The sequence below is a fragment of the Vidua chalybeata genome, chromosome 14, assembly GCF_026979565.1.
Source record: "Vidua chalybeata isolate OUT-0048 chromosome 14, bVidCha1 merged haplotype, whole genome shotgun sequence".
Taxonomy (NCBI): Eukaryota; Metazoa; Chordata; class Aves; order Passeriformes; family Viduidae; genus Vidua; species Vidua chalybeata.
The window spans coordinates 4,009,497-4,029,048 of NC_071543.1; the positions used below are offsets into that span (position 1 = coordinate 4,009,497).

Below are 19,552 nucleotides of genomic sequence, written 5' to 3' on the forward strand. Positions count from 1 at the left end.
TTAAAATCCTGATGTGATCCAGCCTGACAGCTTGGCCCAATTACCCAGGCAGCTGGGGAGGGCTGTGGAATGCCTGGGCTGCATTGTGTCCATGGGGAAGATGGAGATGCACTACCCAGGCAGGAGGAAGGAGCCCAGCTCCCCCCACTGCGGGTGCGCCCCGCAGCTGGGATCACTCCAGAACTGGCACCCGAGGCAGCTCCAGGCAGGGCTGTCCTTCTCCTGTTGGGAGTAGAATCAGAGAATCATCCCAGAATGATTTGGGTGGAAGAGACCCCAAAGCCCATCCAGTGCCACCCCTGCCATGGGCAGAGACACCTTCCACTGTCCCAGGCTGCTCCCAGCCCTGTCCAACCTGGCCTTGGGCGCTGCCAGGGATGGGGCACAGGACAGGAACAGGAACAGTCTGGTCTCTCTGGCTTCAACCTCATTGCTTTTGATGGAGTTTCTGAGGACCCTTTTCCTCAGCCACAAGGCTTGTGCAAAGGAAAACTTGGTCATTGTTCCCTCGTGTCCAGCCACTAAAGAGCTGGAGAGGGACTTTGGATAAGGGATGGAGGGACAGGACGCAGGGAACTTCTGACTTCCCACTGCCAGAGGGCAGGGATGGATGGGATATTGGGATGGAATTCCTCCCTGTGAGGGTGGGCAGGCCCTGGCACAGGGTGCCCAGAGCAGCTGTGGCTGCCCCTGGATCCCTGGAAGTGATCCCTTCTCCCTTGGGACGCGTGGTAGTACCCAGGTCAGCGCAGAGACTCCATGGAGTGTGTCACCCACGGAACCCATATCCCATTTTTCTGTCCATGGAATCCAGTATTGCAACAGTTCAGGTCTGCAATGGATGCTCCAGCCCTGGCACAGCTGCCCAGGGCAGTGATGGAGTCCCCATCCCTGGAAGTGCTCAGAAAGCCTGTAGCTGTGGCACTTGAGGACATGGGTTATGGTAACCATGGTGGTGGTGCTGGCTGATGGTTGGACTGGATGATTTTAAAGGCCTTTTCCAACCTTACCCATTCCATGATTCCATGAAATCTGCTCCCCAGAGCGCAGGAGCTTGTTCAGGGTTAGCCCAGCCTCCAGTGGGCTGTTCCTGCCCATCCAAGGCTCCAGCCAGCTGGGAGCACCAGGATGAGCAGGGTGTAACCCCTTGCTTCGCTTTCTCCCTCCCCTCCAGGACAGAGGCTGCCAACAGCGTCCTGCGGCGCTCGGCCAGCCGGGAGCGCACCTACGTCCTGTCCGCGGCCAAGAAGAGCAACGGGTCAGTGTCCAGAGGGTGGGAGTGGGACAGGAGCCAGGGAAGGGCTGCTGGAGCTGAAGGGAGCCTCTCCAACACAGCAGCCAAGGACAGGCTGCAAGGGCTGGAACTCCTTCCCTACAAGGAAAGAGCTGGGGGTGCTCACCTGGAGAAGGGAAGGCTCCAGGGAGAGCTCAGAGCCCCTGCCAGGGCCTGAGGGGCTCCAGGAGAGCTGGAGAGGGACTGGGGACAGGGGATGGAGGGACAGGACACAGGGAATGGCTCCCACTGCCAGAGGACAGGGATGGATGGGATATTGGGAATTGGGAATTGTTCCCTGGGAGGATGGGCAGGCCCTGGCACAGGGTGCCCAGAGCAGCTGGGGCTGCCCCTGGATCCCTGGCAGTGCCCAAGGCCAGGCTGGACACTGGGGCTTGGAGCACCCTAAGGTAGTGGAAGGTGTCCCTGCCCATGGCTGGAAAGTCTTGAAGGTCCTTCCAACCCAAACCTTTCCATGATTCCGTGGTATCTGCAGGTTTCTGCAGAACTGGGAAATCCCCCAAGTATGCCTTATTGAGAGGAATGAAACTTCCAGAAAAGAAAATCCATGGGAGTCCCTAGTTCCCTAAGGCAATCAAGAGTCCCATTTTCAGCCTCAGTCCTTCAGCCGCTCTCTGCAGTTTTGTTGCATTGGTCTGACACCCCTGGTTGGGGCCAGCTCTGCCCAGAGGGGTGACAGGGCCTTGCACACCTGAGGTAGGGTCCTGGGGGGCTCTGCCCCTGCCCAGGAAATGTCTTTCCCTCCCATCCTTTAACTGCTCCTTAATCCTTCCTCCACAGCAGCCCAACACAGGAATTCCCACCCCTGTTTGCCAAGAGGTAGGTGCTGGACCTCGGGGAGCACTGCTGGGCTGGGTGCATGTATCAGGCTGGGATAGCCTGATTCAATCAGTTTCACAGCAGAGGAAGAACAATTCCTTGAAAATGGATGCTGGGGGTTGGATCTTGCTGGTTTTTTTTTGGGAGAAACAATGTTGGAAAAACTGGGAATGCAATCCTGATGGTGCTTTGGGTTATGGACAGCCTAAAACTGGGGAGACTCAGCCACAGCCTCCGTTTCCTGGGAAGCTGCTCCAGCCAGCCAGGAGAATGCTCCTCAGGCATCTCCCTCCTAGAGATGTCAGTGGGACAGGGAAACGTGCCCAGGGCTCCCTCTGGTATTACTGTCACTGTTGGTAATGAAGGGATGGGACTATTTTTGAGCTAAGAACAATTTATTGCTCAGATAAACATCAGTCTCAGAGGCTGTGAGATTTTAAAGGAGCAAGTAGTCTGTCAAGAGTGGTCACAAGTTCTTTGTTACAAGACAATATAGAAATTTCTGATCTAATGAACAGATGTTACAAGGTTTAGTTTGCTTTTCTAACTTATCACTTTTATTTAACTTTGCTGCACTGCAGATACTTTTGCCTAATGGGCTTCTGTCTCACATGCACACAGATGTTTCTGTTATAACATCTAAACTCTTAGGTTAATTATACAATTATATTACTGCACTATAAACCCTTCACCATCTCACCCAGTACAGTTTCTCACTTACTTAAGGCATATTTTTACATACAACTATAGGAACAGAAGTTTATGATTTTTCTGCTTAATGTCTGTGTACTTTATTTTTACATCAATCCAAGCTTCTCTCAAGGCTGCAGATCAAACCCTTCAGTGTCTGTGGAAGTTTCTGTTTTTCCTATTCCCACACTCTGGAGTCCAAGAACTCAGCTGATGCTGTGTGGAAAAACCCCACTGGCCTGGCTGCATTCTGCCCCTTGGGATGCTCAGCAGGAGCACAGGGAGCAGGAGCAGCAGCAATAACCCGCTCAGGAAACAGGGAAATCATGGCTGGGGAAAACAGGGATAAACTGCCTGGAAAGCTGCAGAGAAGAGGAAATTATATGCCATTTGTCTCTTTCTCCCCGTGGAAAGAATTGAGATAGAAGAGGAGGAAGGACAGCAGAGGAGGAGTCCGACTGTACCGGGTTCAGCCAGGTTTGCTCTGGATAGCAGCAGGTACTCATTCCTCAGGATGGGAAGTCTGATTCCAGGGCTTTGCCAGCTCTGGGGATAACTGCATTTATCAGCTGTCCAAACACAACCAGACGTGGAGAGTTTGCAGAGGAGACCTCCCAGGAAACACTGGGGATAAAAACAGCTCCAGCTGGGATAAATGGGAAAAATCAGTTTCTAAACCCGAGCAGAAGGGCAGATGTAAGTGACAGCAGTGCCCCAGAGCACAGGGACACTGCTCAGGAAGCAGCACAGGAGCTGTGGGCACAAAGCAGCATTTGTGCTTCCATGGAAGAAGCTCCTAAAAATCACCTGGGTTAATGTTTTGTTGATTTGTTCTTTGGCTAAGAAAAACCAGCCCTGGGTCTTCCTGGGATGAGCCAAAGGTAGCAGCAGCTTCTCCCTCCAGGTGAGAGTTCCAGCACAGCCAGGATGGGTGGGACAGTTTGGGCTGAAGGTCAGAGACCTCTGTGGGCACCACTCTGAGAAAGGGGAGGAACCAAATCCATCTTTCCATGGGAAACCCTTCCTGGATGCAGACAGCTCTTAATAAAGTTTTTATGGCTGAAATCCATGGCAGGATCTGGCAATATCCTGATAGAAGGGCTCAAAACCCAAAAGGAAAAAAAAAAACAAATGTAGAATCCTGGACTACTTTGGGTTGGAAGGACTTTAAAACGCACCCAGTCCCACCTTATGGGCAGGGACACCTTCCGCTGTCCCAGATTGCGCCAAGCCCCTTTCTTGCCAAACAGGTATAAGGGAATCATTTTTAGTTGTTTTCCACAGATTTTGACTGAATCCATGCCTGGTGTATACAAAAGGTGGAATAGTTCTCACTGTACACCGCACTTTGGCTGCTGCCCTTGTCCTGGTGCTTTTACTGGTGTGCCACTGTAGAAAGTGGCAAAATCTGTGCTTTTTATTTAAAATTGCTTCTGAGAAGATGACTTTGCCAGTGAAAGGATTGAGAAGAGTGATGATTCATTCCCATTTTGTTCATTCCCATAAGGAACACTCCAGTGCAGGGTAGATTTGCTGCAGCTGGAGCTGGTTTAACCAGGAATGACAATTTTGTCCTTTGTCCTCTCTTGCAGCCCCAAGGCAGGCAGCAGGAGCCAAACATCCCCATCCCTGAGTGACACTTTGGGGAATATCTCTGCTTCTGCTGAGAGCAGGTGGGTCTGGAGGCCCTGCAGGATCCCCTGAGGGCAGGATGGGGAATTCAGCTCTGCCTGGGGGGATTCCCTGGAGACACAAAATCCTCCAGGACACAGAGCAGCAAACACCACACAGGGAATTCCAGGGAAGGGGCAAAAACATCTGGGAGGAAACATTCCCACATGGAAGCTGAGGGCCTGCCACAGGCTGAACATTGCCCAGCCCTGTGCTGGGAATTGGAATCCAGACCTGCAGCCCTTTCTGTGCAGCTCCTGTGGCTCCTCACCCCCCTCCCTGACACTCCTGCTGTTTTCCCTGCAGGAATGGTGAGGACAGACAGGCCCTGCATGAGAAATTCTCCTTGGAAACGGTGTCCCAGCATGGAGATGGGTAAGGAACGGGCAGGGGCTGCTCTGTGCTGCTGACCCTGGATTTGCTGGGGAGCAGTAGCTCCCTGCTCCGGGAGTCCCCCAGCCCAGGCTGCACTCCAAGAGCAGCATCTGCTGGCAAAGCTGCAGCCTGGCAGAGATCTCCTCCCTTCCCTCACTGCTCTGGGATTCTCCTCCCTGAACACTCCACCCCTTGAACACTCCACTCCCTGCATTTCCCTTGATTTTGCTGCTCCCTTTGCCTCCCACTGCCATTCCCTGGAGTTGTCCCACCTCCAGGGGCTGTGCTGGTCCTTGCTGGCTGGTGGCTCCTGCTGGTCTTGGGCCATGGTTCCATGATCTGCAGTCACACCCGCTGGGCTCGGGAATGCAGCCCTGCCCATCCTGATGGAATGATTTAACCCCATTTTGTTCCCCCAACCAAATATCATCAGAATTCTCTAGGATGATACATTACAAATGCTGACAAGTCCCATTTTCACTGGAATTTTCCTTTTTTTGTAGTGACAGAACTCTGAAGGAAAAGCCTGAGAGGTTCCCATGGGAGGAAGGGGCCACCAGAGCCACCAGGGCTTCCACGAATGGAAGGTAGAATCACTGTGGGATCCCTGACTTGGGCACCACACAGTCCATAAACTGCTGTTCTAGAGTCCATGTGGGCTTTGTAGAACTGCTCTCTCCTCTATGAAATGCATGGGAAAGTCACTATAGAGCATTCCTCAAGTTGTGTCTCTCTTTTCCAGTTTTCCTGAGCACACAGAAGCCAAGAATGGGTTTTACCCACCAGAGTAAGTGGAAAATTCCTTTTTTCTCCTTCGTTTTAGATTTTGGGGGGGGGGGGGGGGGTTGGTTCTCCTGACCCAGGTCTGCCCTGTGGATGAGCTCTGGGAGCAGCCCTTGCAGAGCCAGGTGGGCCTGACCCAGCAGCTCAAAAGGCCTGGGCTCTTCCAGCTGCTTTCCTCACATGAGGACAAGTGGGTTGGAGCTGGGGCTCAGCCCTTCAGGAAATTCCCAAGGCTAAGCAGGAGGGAGGAAAAGTTGTTCCACTGGAGCCAGGAAAACCTGGTGGTGGATATTTTTACTTCTTGGTGTTCTCCTCTTGCTGAGCTTCCTGCTGGGACCAACCCCCTTCTCTCCCAGGTCCAGCTCTGGTTCCTGGCACATACCTGGGGATGCTCCGGAGAAGCTGCTCCGTCCCTCCGAGCCCTCCCAGGGGGACACCAGGTGTGACCTGCACAGGGCCTGGGGCTGGCACCTTCTGCTTCCAGAGGGAGCTGGGCTGGGAATAAGCAACTTGTCCAGAGTAGAGCTGGGATTAGAATCCAAACTGGGCAACAAAGCAACTGGGAAAGGGAAATTCTGTGTGGGTAAACAGTGGGAACAGCTTTCTGTTCACTGTTACACAACTTCTTCCCAGAGAAGCTGCCTGGGAATTCAGGAGGAATTTCTTCGTGGAAGGGGTGATCAGGCATTGGAAGGGGCTGCCCAGGGAGGTCTGGAGTCCCCATCCCTGGAGGTGTCCAAGGAAGGCCTGGATGTGGCACTCAGTGCTCTGGGCTGGGGACAAGGTGGGGATGGGTTACAGGTTGGACTTGATGATCCTGGAGGGGTTTTCCAGCCTCTGGGATGCTGGGAGCAGATCCAGCAGTGTTAGCACTGCCTTTAGTGCCTCTGTCCCACAGGATTTTAGAGCCTTTGCTCCCCTGACGTTGCCAGGAGTGCATGGTCAGGGAGGAATTGCTGCTGTTGGCAGCACTGATCTCCCTGGAGCTGCTTCCCTCCCTTGTCCATTATTTTGGGATTCATTTCCCTGTATTGGCCCAACAAAGGCATTGAGGTGAGCAGGTTTCAGTACCAGGATGGACAGGGCTTGGAGCACCCTGGGACAGTGGAAGGTGTCTCCCTGCCCATGGCAGGGGGTGGGACTGGATGAGCTTTAAGGTCCTTCCAACCCAAACCTTTCTGTGGTTCCTGGATTCTATGAAATGAATTCAGCCCCCTGAGCTGAGGTGAGGAGGATCCCACAGCCTGGAGCTGCTGCTGGTGATGTAGGAATGTCTTCCTCCAAGTTACTCCTGTTTTGCTTTGTCCAGGTGCTCCATCTGGGACAGGACAGGAAATTCTGAGATGTGTGGGAATTTAATCCCAGTAACCCCCTCAGTTCCACCAGCAGCCTCTCCTCTTGGTTAGGATGGAAAATGGGTTTTTCTGAGTGAAAAGCAGTTTTTTTAGACAGTTCTTTCCTGTTTCCTGGGCTGATACAAAGTGCAGTGTTGCTGCTCCAAACAAATCCCCTGGAAATTTTTGGAAGCTCTAAATTCCCTGTTTGTTTGCCAGGTCATCCTTGCAGCCTGATGTCCCTTTTCGTCCTACTGAGAGAACCCCTGTGCATATTGAGGACACAGAATATTCCTTTAAAAGGTAAGAGTAGGGTGAGTTTAGTGGGTGGGGGAACAATCCTGAGGATTAAGGGAAACCTGAATGGGCAGGCACAGAAAGAGGCTCCTTCTCCTGTTTTCCCAAGGATGGAAACAACTGAGATTTAAATAAACCAAGAGCTTTGTGTTGTATCCCCCTCCATCTCCTTTGAGAGCAGCCAAGCACTGCAGATTTTTCCTCCTCTTGTGTTCTCAGTGGGGTTCAGTCACTCAGTTTCAATTCCCTGATAATCCAGGGATGCTGGAGCAGCAGCAGGGAGCAGCTGGAACACAGGGACATGGACTGTCCCAGAGAAAAGCCAGTGCAGGCTGGCACAAGCCTGGCCTGGTGAGCAGAGCCGTGCCAGGGTCCAGGTGCCAGGTTTTAGGAATGTGATGGGTGTTGCTCTGGTTTCCAGCTCTATACTGGGCTATGAGGAGAGGAGCAGCTCCATGAATCCTGAGGGTCCATCCCACCACCAGCCCTACTGGCATGAGACAAGGTGAGGACTGGGGGGACTGGGATGTCTGGGGTCGGTGATCTGGGATGTTTGAAATGGCTCTGGCCAAACTGGCTCCTGCTCCTGGCCTGCTCCTCTCCAGGGAATGGGTTTCTGCCCATCCCAGCATGGATTTTCCCAATCCTGGATCTCTGATTTAGGTTTCTGGACTCAGCCAGCCTCACTGAGAGGGGCCAAGGAGCTCTTGGTCATGACACCACCCCAGAACCCCCCAGGCTGAAGGATGCCACTGAGCCCAGCAGGGTTGGGTAAGGAATGGGATATTCCCCCTGCCTTTTCCTGTTGGATGAGGGGGCATTCCTTGGGCATCTTCCCCCCCGCTGATAAACATCCTCCCAGGTTCTCCTTTTCATAGAATCATGGAATTGTTAAGGTTGGAAAAGACTTCTGGTATCAAGCCCAAGCATCAGCCAGCACCATCACCATACTCAGCACTAACCCATGTCCTCAAGTGCCACACCCACACATTTCCAGGAAATGACAACCCTTTCCATGAAGAAATTTTCCCCAATATCCAACCTAAACCTCCTCTAGTGCAATCTGGGGCCTTCTTGTGCCTGATTCTAGTGCTGCTTCTACTGGATGAACCTTTTACCATGGTTTTATAGGAAAATCTGGGAGAAAAGATCATCCTTAGCTGCAGCCATCAAACCCTGTCCAGCTGGACTGCCAGGAGTTGCTTCCTAGACTTTAAATTTGGGAGTAGAGGGTGTCTAGGGAGAGCCAATAAGTGATAAAATTTGGCATTGGGCTCCAAAGTAAAGCTGGGTATGGTTTTGAACTTCCTCAGTCAGGGCTGGGTGTCCACATGGGAGGACTTTATGGACTGATTTCCTTTCTTTTGTCTGTATTTTCCACCTCAGTTGGAAGAATTGAGGCTCTTGGTTAAACTGGGCTCCCTCCCAGGTGTGTCAGTGAGAACACCTTGGAGTCAGAGGGTGACCAGAGTGTTCTTCTCCCCAGGTCTGAGCTGCACTCCCAGGACACTGCTGGGAGCAAGGACAGGGACATGGGAATGTCATCCTGTGTGCAGAGTGAGGAAACCACTGCAAGAAGGCAAGAGTGATCATGGGACTGCTTTTTCTGGTGGGAGGATGTGGGGAATTTGCTGTAGGGGGCTCTGGAGAAGGTACCATGGTTGGGGTCCTTCCTTTCAGCCCTGCTTTTTAAGAGTTCTGGATTTTCCATCTCTTTTTTTTTGGGACTTGGGTTAGTGCTGGGTGGTTGCATTTGATGATCTTAGAGGGCTTCTCCAACCTAAACAATTCTGTGATGTCATGATTGTATCTGGCACATTTCCATGCAGGGATATTGCACTTTTTTTTTTTTTTTTTCCTTGAGGCAGGAGATTCTCCAGGGGCTGCATCTCCATCCCACAGGAATTCTGTGCTCAGGGTGCTTCCACAGACCGTAAAGGTCTCTTGTCTTGGCAGGTCCAGCTCTGTTCTGGAAGGAAGAAGCATCCCAGCTCCAGAGATTCCACATGCAAACGAGTCTGAGCCACGCCGGGACAGGTACAGAGCTGAGGGACCAGGACATCCCTCACAGACCTCCAGGTCTCCTTCCTGGCCTGCCCAAGGCATCCAAATGCTCATTTCCTGGCTTGGGGAATTCAGGAACCAATATGGGCTCTGCCAGTGCCACCTTTCCCCCTGGAAGGAGCACAGCCCTCTGGGATCTCCCACAGGAATTGTTGCAGTTCAGCATCAGAAGGACTTGGAGCTGCATGGAGAGAGTCCATGCCTGGAGCCACTCTGGAGCCAGGCTGGGAGAGCTGGGGGTGCTCACCTGGAGAGGACAGGGCTCCAGGGAGAGCTCAGAGCCCCTGCCAGGGCCTGAGGGGCTCCAGGAGAGCTGGAGAGGAACTGGGGACAGGGGATGGAGGGACAGGACACAGGGAATGGCTCCCACTGCCAGAGGGCAGGGATGGATGGGATATTGGGAATTAGGAATTGTTCCCTGGGAGGATGGGCAGGCCCTGGCACAGGGTGCCCGGAGCAGCTGTGTCTGCCCCTGGATCCCTGGCAGTGCCCAAGGCCAGGCTGGACACTGGGGCTTGGAGCAGCCTGGGACAGTGGAAGGAGTCCCTGCCCATGGCAGAGGTGGAATTGGGATGAACTTGGAGGTCCCTCCCAACCCAAACTATTCTGGGATTCTGGAATTCCCTGATCCCATGGTTCTGTTAACACCATGGTGTCCCATTTCTCTCTGCTCCCTGTAGGAAGTGGCAGGATCCACCCTCAGCAGGCCCTGAACACTCGTGTGAGCTGCTCAGAGCAGACACCCCTTGGCTTTATGGTCAGACTGGTTTAAATTCTTCAGCAGGTCTGACTTCAGCTCCCAGGAGAGTGTTCCCAGTGCCCACGAGTCCCAGCCCGCCGTGCCCCTGTTCCAGGAACACCAATCCTTCAGAGGCTCCGTGCCCAGCCACAGGATTCCAGCCTACGTGGACAGCCAGGTGTTCAGCAGCAGGAGGTGGGGATTTGGGGATGGGGTTTTGGGATGAGGGTTTGGGGGTGAAGGGTTTAGGATGCAGAGACAGGGAAAGCTGCTGGCAGGGGACACTTTCCACTATCCTGAGCTGCTCCAAGCCCCAGCCAGCCTGGCCTTGGACACTTCCAAGAATGGGGCAGCCACAGCTTCTCCAGGCAATCCATTTGGGAATGCTTTGGCTTTGCTCAGGTGTTGGGTTTGGAGCCTGCTGTCCATGTGGAGCACAGACCTGGCACAGAGAAATGGGCAGAGCATGGGGGAATGCACGATGGAATCATGGAATCTTCATGGCTGGAAAAGGCCTCTGTGATCATCAGCTGTGTCACATGGCCACCACCAAGCCACAGCCTCAAGTGCCACATCTACACACTTCCTGGACACTTTCGGGGACAGGAATCACACTGCTATGCCAGGGTAGTGCCAGAAGCTGGCAGTGACTGTGAGCCCAGCATGGGCACTCCAGAGATTCCTGCTGCCGTGTGCTCAGGGCTTTGTGTCCCCTCTGCAGGCCCAGCCTGGATCCCAAAGGGAGCGTTTATTCTGGGAGCAGCAGCCCCAGGAGCAGCTGGTATGACAGTGCCAGGGGGCACGGGGACTTCAGCCCCCCAGCAGGACGGTGAGTCCAGGGCTGGGATCCCAGCTTCCCAAACCAAGCAACTCCCCAGTGCCACACTTACTCAGTGTCCAGGTGTCCTGGTCCATCTGCTGATTCCCTGGCTGAGAGCAGGTGTTGGGTGTGCCCAGCAGGGAGATTCCAGCTGAGATTCCCACCCTGTGTGAGGATCCCTCAGGTGCCCAAACTCAGAGCTTGAGACTGTTCCACTTCCTGTCCCCAGCCACGACTCCCTTCCCAGAGATCCCACCATATCCATGTCCCAGAGAAGCCACAGGGTGCCATTCTACATGGACAGCTTAAACTCCAGCTCCAGGTAAATGGGGAGTCACAAGGGCTCCGAGGGGCATTTCCCAGAAATTTATGACATAGGAGCCAGCAGGCAAAGACAAGAGCTGAGAGAGGGAGGATTGGTTTCCAGGGAGTGGATGCATGATCCAGAGGCACAGATCAGCTCTTAAACCATTCCTAGCTAGAGCTGCCTAGCAAAGGGTCTGGGATACATCCAGAAAAATCCCTGGAGATTCTTCACTGTGTGGGAGGCCAGAAGAGAGGGACAGGAGAATGGGGAGCTGATTCCTGGCTGGGAACTGGCCTTTGCTACAGGAAAACAGAGATCACAGCAAAGAGAGAGGGTCACTGTCCCCAGAATGTCAATGGTTAAATGACAGAACTGCTCCCAGAATAAGGCTGTTGGAAGGGGCAGGAGGTATGAAATACCATCATCCTGGGCCTCTGCAGTCCCTCCTGGCAGTGCCAGCCCACCCATGTGCTGTCTGATGCTCCATGTAGCCACCAGTGCAAGGCTGAGGGATCGATCTGTAACAAGGAGTAGTTGTGGGGGTGAAGGGGAGGCACAAGATCCTTGGATTGGCTCCAGGGAAGGTCAGCCTCATTCCAGGTCTCATTGCAGAGTGGATGGACAGAGCTGTTTTCCATAGTTTTGTTGCATTCTTCCTTCAAATTACTGAGTTGGGGACAGTTCCATTGGCCTTGGGAATGTTCCCATCTCCTGCAATTCCTCCTGGGCTCTTTCTCCCAGTGGCTGCTCACAGTCAGGCTCCCACTCACTCAGCCCATCCTCACTGGAAGATCTCATTGGATCTTCTGGCTCATGGCCCTACAAGTGAGACTTCCCCAAATCCCTTCTCCAGGGAAGCAGTCCTGTCCTGTGGCAGAGGTAGAAGGAGAAAGGGATTGGTTTGGTCCATGACAAAGTCTGGCAAAGGGCTGTGCTGTCCATCTGCCCTCCCAGCAGTGGCGGCTGCTCTCCTGGCTGCCAGTTTGGATCCTGCCATGGCTCACGGAGTTTTCCCTCTCTCCACAGGCTCCTCTCCAGTTCCAGTGAGAGGCTCTGCAGCTCCCACCACAGCTCTGAGTACCAGCCTGACTCCAGCACTGCCGGGTAAACAGCCGAGGGGGGCACAATTCCCTCGCCGCAGGGTGGGGCCATCCTGCGTGTGAGGAATTCTAGCTTTGGCACCTGGCTGGCATCACCCACTGTGGCCAGCAGGGTCCAGGCAGTGATTGTCCCCCTGTGTGCACTGCTGAGGCCCCACGTGGAATCCAGGGGTCAGTTCTGGGCCGCTCAGGACAAAGCTGACCCTGAGGGGCTGGAGCGTGTCCAGGGAAGGGAATGGAGCTGGGGAAGGGGATTGGAGCCCCAGGAGCTTCTGAGGGAGCTGGAAAGGGGCTCAGCCTGGAGAAAAGGAGGCTCAGGGGGGGCCCTTGTGGCTCTGCACAACTCCTGACAGGACAGCTAGGGGGGTTAGGCACTGCTCTCAGGGAACAGGGACAGGAGGAGAGGGAACAGCCTCAGGCTAGGCCAGGGGAGGTTGAGGTTGGTAGTGGAAGTGTCCAGAAAATATGTGAATGTGACACTTGGGAACATGGTTTGGTAGTGACCATGGTGGTGGCCCTAACTGATGGTTGGATTTGATGATCTTAAAGATCTTTTTCAACATTAATGATTCCATGACTCCATGATGTAGAAAGAGCCCATGCTCAGTTTAAGGAAAAAAAAGAGGTTTCTTTCCTTAGCCATGACAAGTCTTAGTGTACGAAGGGAGGATTAATCCCTTTTAGGGGATGCCTTTTATTAATGCCTTTTAGGCAGCAGTAAATGCAGGAAATGCACCATGGAAAAAGGCTGAGGGTGGGGGGCACAGGGCTCCCCTCGGCCTGCACAGAGCTGCACCAGGGTGGGACATGGAATTCTAGAGCTGGGATTGGAAAAAGGCAGGAATATGAAAGAGAGGTAAAATCATCCCCAACCAAGCAGCAGCAGTTTACACACTGGCTGAAAACACTGGAAGTATTCCAGAGGCAGAGCAGCCCCTGGAAGCAGCACTGTGCCACAGGGCTCAGTGGTAACGGGGGAGCTGGGAGTGTCCATTGTGTGCCTAATCCTGACGGGAGCTGGGAAAGACTTATCCCTCAAACCCGTAACTGGATGAAAGGGTTACATTATCCATCCCATTCTTTCCAATTAACTCGATTTGTTTTGGTGGGGTAATTAGAGGAGTTGTTATTTAGCAACAATGCTAGATATGCAGGATTTATTCCAGAACAACAGCATCCTGCTCCGAGCCTGTCCCACACGCATTCCGTGTCCGGGGCACACGCGGTCCCTGCCCGGCTCTCCCGAGCCCCAGACACTCTTTTCTCATGCAAATGCTTCCCGTTTTCCAGGAGAGGGATCCTCTTTGTCAAGGAATACGTGAATACCGGCGGCTTTGCAGCCTCGCCACGCCACAGCAGGTAGGGAGCATTGGGGACACCCTGTGTCACTGCCAGGTGTCACACCGTGTGTCACACACGCGTGCAGAGCCCAGCACCGGGCTTTGCCACCTCACACATCCCACCAGGAGGGAGCAGCTGGAGCTGATCAGCTCGGGGGGTTATTGGGAAGGCAGGTTCTGCTTTGTGGGGTCCTGCCCTCTCCTCCCGCTGTGCTGGTGACAGCAGGACCTGTGTCCCACTGCTCCCACGGGACGGGGGAGCTCCTCCTGGAGTGGCTTGGTCTCTGAAGTGGGTGAAAACACCACACTGCCAGTTTGGCACTGGGAGGCTTCACCCTGCGCCTGTAAACAATGACTGGAATGCATGAGGAGAATGTGGAGGGTGAGGGATCTCAGTGGTAAAACGTCCATTATATGAAATTTAAAAAGTTAAATTGCACCATTTTCAAGCTTAAGTCTTCAGTCCTTTGAGTTCTGCTCAAGTGAAGCTGCTCCACACTTGCCCCGGCATGACAAGAGCAGAATTTGGCCCCATGGACATCATCCTCACAGTGATGTGGCACCAGTTCACACCAGTTTGATGCTCCCTCCAGACATTATCCTCCTTCAGCACTCTGCTGGCATCCCTGGGAGAACTGATTACAGTCTCTAGATCTCCAGCCTGTCCCAGAGCTCAGCAAAGCTTCTCTCAGCAGCCAAAGATAAGCCAAATATCCAGGAAACTCAGGCAGAGAGGGAACACTCAGCTGGATGAGGGATGAAACCAGGGATGTGCTCCGTGCCTTTTCCTGCATAATAGTGCAGGATTTGAAGTTTTAGTAGTGAAAAGCTGCTATTTGTAAGGGCCAGATGTAAACATGAGGGCTCTTGTGAGGCCAGGGGAGTTTTGCCTGGAGAGTCCTCTCTGGGTGTACTTAAAGGTTCCTCTTTGTGTCCTGGGAAGGCACTTTGAGGACCTTCTCCCTAAGGAACAGGTAGCCAGGATATTCCAAATCACTGGATTATGATTCCATCCGAAATTCTTTTCCCACTTATCACTGCCAAGTGCTAATATTTGCCTCCTTCCTTCCACAGTGGCAGCCTTGTGGATTTGAGTGACCTGGAGAGAAGCAGCTACAGCCACCACAGTTACCTGTCCAGTGCTCCCCTGCACAGGTAGGATGGGGCAGGGCTGCCTTGGGCAGGTTCAAAAAATTCTCAATCAGAAATGATTGTAAGGGTTTCCATTTTGAGGACACTGCAGTGTGTTTGTGGAACAGCAGCACACTAAATGGAAATACACTCCAAGTCAGAGTCTGGAGCAGGCCACCAAGGTGATCAGAGGGATGGAGCACGTCACCTGTGAAGAAAGGCTGAGAGAATTGTGATTGTTTAGCCTGGAGCTGAGAAGCTTTGTGGTAACCTAATTGTGGCCTTCCAGTGCCTGAAGGGAGCCTGCAAGAAAAATGGAAAGGCATAATTTCCAAGGGCCTGGAGTGACAGGACAAAAGGGAATGCCTCCTCACTGACTGAGGAAGGATTAGATGGGATATTGGGAAGAAATTCTCCTCTGGGAGGGTGGGCAGGCCTGGCACAGGGTGCCCAGAGAAGCTGTGGCTGCCCCTGGATCCCTGGAAGTGTCCAAGGCCAGGTTGGATGGGGCTTGGAGCAACCTGGGACAGTGGAAGGTGTCCCTGCCATGGCAGGGTGTGGAACTGGATGAGCTTTAAGGTTCCTTCCAACCTGAACCATTCCATGATTCCACAGCTGTAGGATTCTGAGATCTGTCCTGCCCCACTGCTGTGGGGCACCGCTGGGACAGCACAGTCCCCTGTTCTGTCAGTCACACAGTCACACCTGTGGGAGCAGGTTGCTGATGGCTGGGATAAACCCCTGGCACCAGTGCTGGGACTGGAACCAGAGCATCACAGAGGAATCCACTGCCCTGTTCTTCCCAGGTCCAGTGAGCCCCTGTGCAGCTACTGCAGCCGGGAGATCCGAGACTGCCCCAAGATCATCATAGAGCACCTGAACATCCACTGCCACGAGTACTGCTTCAGGGTAAGCCCCAGTGCCTGTCTGCTGGGAGTGGCAGGGCTGGCAGCAGGGATCTTCCTGCAAATTCCATCCCCAGGCTTTCAGAGGGATATACGTGGGGTGTTGCCAAATCCTTACCTTGCACTGGGAAAAAAACAGTAAGTCACAGGTGTCCCCAGAAGGTCCTTGAATAAATGTTAAAACAAGGAGAATTCTTTATTATTGGCAGCACCATCAGAACACCCTCATGTCCTTGCCCCGCTGTCCTTGGGGCAGACTTCCTGCTTTGTGCTCTAGTGGAGGCGGCTGAATCCTCAAACCCTGCAGGGTTTCCAAGGAAAGTGTGTGGGGATGTGGGGAGGGTGGGAGGAGGAGGGATAGGGAGTGTGGGAGGAAAAGGCCTGCAGGGTCATTTGGCCATTGTAGGAAAGTGCAGCCTCAAAGGTTGCATCCTCACCTTTTAATAGAATGGTGCAGAGACCTCTGCCCCCTCCCTTCTGCTGTTCCTGTGTGGGGTTTTGGCCGTTGCTCACCCTCCTTGTTTTTCCTTTGGCAGTGTGGAATTTGCCACAAAGCAATGGGAGATCTGCTGGATAAAATATTCATCCACCGGGACATCGTCCACTGTGACAAGTGCTACGAGAAGCTCTTCTAGGTGGGTTTCCAGGGCTCCTTTCCAAAGCCATTCCCAGGGGGATGGCTGGGTGAGAGCTCAGAGTTCACTGGTGAAGGGCATTTAACCCTCACATTTCCAGGGTGACCGGCAGGGATCTCTCTGGGCTGTTCAGTGGGAAGCAGTGACCTTGCTGCAGCAGTAGCTGGAAACTCACTCACACTGTTCCAGGGTGTTGGTTGGAGCCAGAATCTCGGTGACAATCAGGCTGTGGTGGCTTCCCGGGGGTGACAGGCAGAGGATGGCTTGAGTGATGACAGAAATGTCCCTGGGAGGTGGAGAGTCCCCACGGAAGGCAGTTAAAGGCTCCTCGCTGTGTCCTGGGCTGACCCCGTGCAGGGACTGCGGGCGGTTCGGAGCTGTGACATTCCCCTGACAGGGACACAGCTCCTCGGCAGCAGGTGCAGCTACTCCTTTACAAGAAGATCCTTTGAGGTGAAAACCTTCGGGTAGAGTTGTACATTCCAACAGACCGACAGGAGCGGGTTGGACACGGTTTGGTTTTGTCTGAATATCTGGAAGGAGCAGGAGGTGCCATGGCAGCCACCAGAGCTGCTGTGCTGTCGCTGGGAGACCTCGTGTGCTCCTGATGCCTCCCGGCACAGAGCAGCAGGAGGAGAGGAGCAGGGAACGGGGCTCTGCCTCGCTGCTCCCCGTACCTGCTAATGGCATGTGACTGGTGAGGTGCCCATCCCCGCATGCTCCCGGCTCCAACCACCTCCAAGGCCGCATTCCTGGCGAGATCAGCCCGTGCTCAGCCGCTCTTTGTGTGCTTGCAGGACCCCGCAGAGCTGGGAATGCAACCCGTGCCCGGCGGCACGCCTGGGAATACCGCAGCTCCTGACTGGATGAGATTGCAGAATTCCTGCTCCCACTTTCCTCGAGTTCTTCTCCCTCTCGCTGCCCCATGGCCGTGGATGAGTTCAGCACCTGCTGGTTGATGCTGTCACCTGCACCAGATAAGAGTGATGGGAACGAGATAAGGCAGCCTCCTCCTCAAAGATAACATTTTCCAGAGGTGCTGAGCCTGTCAGCCTGGCTTTAGCTGCATGAAGATTCTGAGCGCTCACGGAGCTGGGAGTCAAGCACAGTTCCTCAGGTTCATCCCAGCTAATTGCTACGAGTCTCTCCTGATGCTATTTGTATTTCTTTCCCTTGTGCAGCCAGGCTGTGCGAGCTGCCACACAGACACTGGGAGCCTTAAACACTAAATTTGATTTATTGGGAGGATTTTAATTTAGTTCCTAGCAAAAGCCTATTTCTGTGTTTTTCACCCCCAAATTCAGCCTAGAAATAGCTTCTGCCTGATTTCCATTTGCTTTCTCCAGGATTCCAGGAGCACTTGCAAACTCTATTCTAATTGTGTGTCAGCTTTAATTCCCATTCCTGCCTCTTCCCTGAGGATGCAGCAGCAGCACTTGTGGCTGCTGCCTGTTTGGGGAGATAACAGTGTCCTTCCCCTGGTGTTTAACTCAGGCTCTGAGGGCAGGTGTCCTGTGCCAGAGCAGGGGCATCTCAATTCCCTGTCCTGACAAAGAGCTCTGCTCAGCTGAAATCCCACTTTCCCCCCTCACCAGGGCTTTGCCCAGGCCTCCCATTGCTGTAGATTTTTCACAGCCCAAATGCTCACTAACAACATTGAACTTCCAGCAGATGCTGCACTCAGTAAAATCAGAATTGTGTCATTTTAGCCCTTAACTCAGAGCTGAGAGGCTGGGAATGCTGAATAGTGAAACCTGAAAGGCAAGTGTCCTAAAAGTGTCCAGATGTACTGTTTCCTCACATTAGGAAGGGAAGCATTAGGAGTCATAGAACTAGAGAATCCCAGAATGCTTTGGGCTGGAAGGAGTTAAAGTTCATCTATTTTAAAGTTCAAGGCAGGGACCAAGGCTCCATCCAGCCTGGCCTTGGACCCTTCCAGGGATCCAGGGGCAGCCACGGCTTCTCTGGGCAGCCAGGGCTTCCCCATCCTCACAGCCAAGAATTGCTGCAAACCAAGCTTCTCCTAAAATCCTGTGATTACCTGGGGAAAAAGGAACCCTGATCCCCCATGTGAATTTTTGTTTGTGTTTGAGAGCAGCTGAGGGAGCTGCGAAAGGGGCTCAACCTGAAGGAAAGGAGACAATGAAGGGACCTTCTGGCTATGCACAACTCCCTGACAGGAGGGCTTTTTTTCCCCCTTAAAGACATGTATCACCCAAAAGGAACCTGCAGCTATTATAAAAATGTTATGCTTTACAATTTGTATTGATCTGAGGTTTGAAGAATTGCTGACCTACCCCCCAGGAATAAAAAACAAATTAATTATTCAAAGAGGTGAATCTTCCTGGTATTTGTGGAGAAAGGTCACCTGCACACAGATTTTTTTCCTACATGATGGATGAGGTCATGCATTTTCTTTCACAAAAAGTTCTTATTTCTCTTGGGATTCTGCTGCTTGTGGGGACAAATCTTGACCAGGTTATTTCACATTAAATCAAATAAATAAATATATAAAGGGTATAAAATGTGCTGGTGCTGAATGAGCAGAGGTAGAGGCAAACCCATCCTGGCACTGCAGTTCCCATGGTGGCACAGGGACCTCTTATTTTGGAAATCCCATCTTATGCACAGACCAAACCTCCCCAGAGCATCTGAAAACTAACAACAGAGTGACAAAATCAACACTAGCCCAGCTGACACCAAGGACAGACCTCGAGCAGTGGACGTGGTGTTCAGGCCAACTGGTACAGAAACAAGATTCTGCTCATAGCATGTGGCCTTGGTGACTGCCAAACATCCAACACTTATCAGGAGGTGCCAGAGGCTGTGTGTGGGTCCAACACACACATTTGGGAGGAAGATGTCAAGGAATGGTGCTGGTTTTATTGTTGGTTGATAAAACTGTCCTGAAGAGGTGTTACACACACCAAAGCTTTGGGAGATCCCAGTTAAGGTGTATTTTGTGCATTTTTTTTGATCACATGTACAGGGAGAGACCCTTTCCCCCTTCACTCATCCCTTCTCTGCGCAGCCCTTTTCCCTTTCCTTTTCTCTTTTTTTCCCTTTTCCTTTGCCCCTCTTCCTCTCTCCCTTCCCTTTCCCTTACTTCCTCACCTTTCTCCCTCCTTCTCTTTCCTCCCACTCACCCTCATACCCCCTCACTCACCCCTTTTCTGCCACCACTTTGCCCCATTCACCTTTTCCCCCTTGTAAACCTTTTCCCCTCATTGAACCCCACTCCTCACTCA

At 52.9% G+C, this 19,552-nt stretch overlaps 1 protein-coding gene across 2 annotated transcripts in view; it reads left to right on the forward strand.

The window, feature by feature from the left end:
- ZNF185 (zinc finger protein 185 with LIM domain) overlaps window positions 1–19,357 on the forward strand; it is a 29,748-nt gene extending 10,391 nt beyond the window's left edge. The window contains exons 9-31 of one of the 2 annotated variants that reach the window (XM_053956112.1): window positions 1,175–1,258; window positions 2,075–2,113; window positions 3,218–3,301; window positions 3,648–3,707; window positions 4,396–4,476; window positions 4,781–4,849; window positions 5,353–5,436; window positions 5,592–5,636; window positions 5,989–6,072; window positions 7,186–7,269; window positions 7,685–7,768; window positions 7,927–8,034; window positions 8,750–8,842; window positions 9,220–9,300; window positions 10,112–10,261; window positions 10,788–10,895; window positions 11,116–11,208; window positions 12,220–12,297; window positions 13,584–13,652; window positions 14,708–14,788; window positions 15,571–15,673; window positions 16,206–16,304; window positions 17,102–19,357. In XM_053956112.1, coding sequence (XP_053812087.1) covers window positions 1,175–1,258; window positions 2,075–2,113; window positions 3,218–3,301; window positions 3,648–3,707; window positions 4,396–4,476; window positions 4,781–4,849; window positions 5,353–5,436; window positions 5,592–5,636; window positions 5,989–6,072; window positions 7,186–7,269; window positions 7,685–7,768; window positions 7,927–8,034; window positions 8,750–8,842; window positions 9,220–9,300; window positions 10,112–10,261; window positions 10,788–10,895; window positions 11,116–11,208; window positions 12,220–12,297; window positions 13,584–13,652; window positions 14,708–14,788; window positions 15,571–15,673; window positions 16,206–16,304 — 1,861 coding nt within the window. In that variant the 3' untranslated portion in view covers window positions 17,102–19,357. Of the gene's footprint in view, window positions 1–1,174; window positions 1,259–2,074; window positions 2,114–3,217; window positions 3,302–3,647; window positions 3,708–4,395; window positions 4,477–4,780; window positions 4,850–5,352; window positions 5,437–5,591; window positions 5,637–5,988; window positions 6,073–7,185; window positions 7,270–7,684; window positions 7,769–7,926; window positions 8,035–8,749; window positions 8,843–9,219; window positions 9,301–10,108; window positions 10,262–10,787; window positions 10,896–11,115; window positions 11,209–12,219; window positions 12,298–13,583; window positions 13,653–14,707; window positions 14,789–15,570; window positions 15,674–16,205; window positions 16,305–17,101 lie in introns of both variants that reach the window. The other variant, XM_053956113.1, reaches the window with a different exon arrangement.
- The last annotated feature ends 195 nt before the right edge of the window (window positions 19,358–19,552 follow it).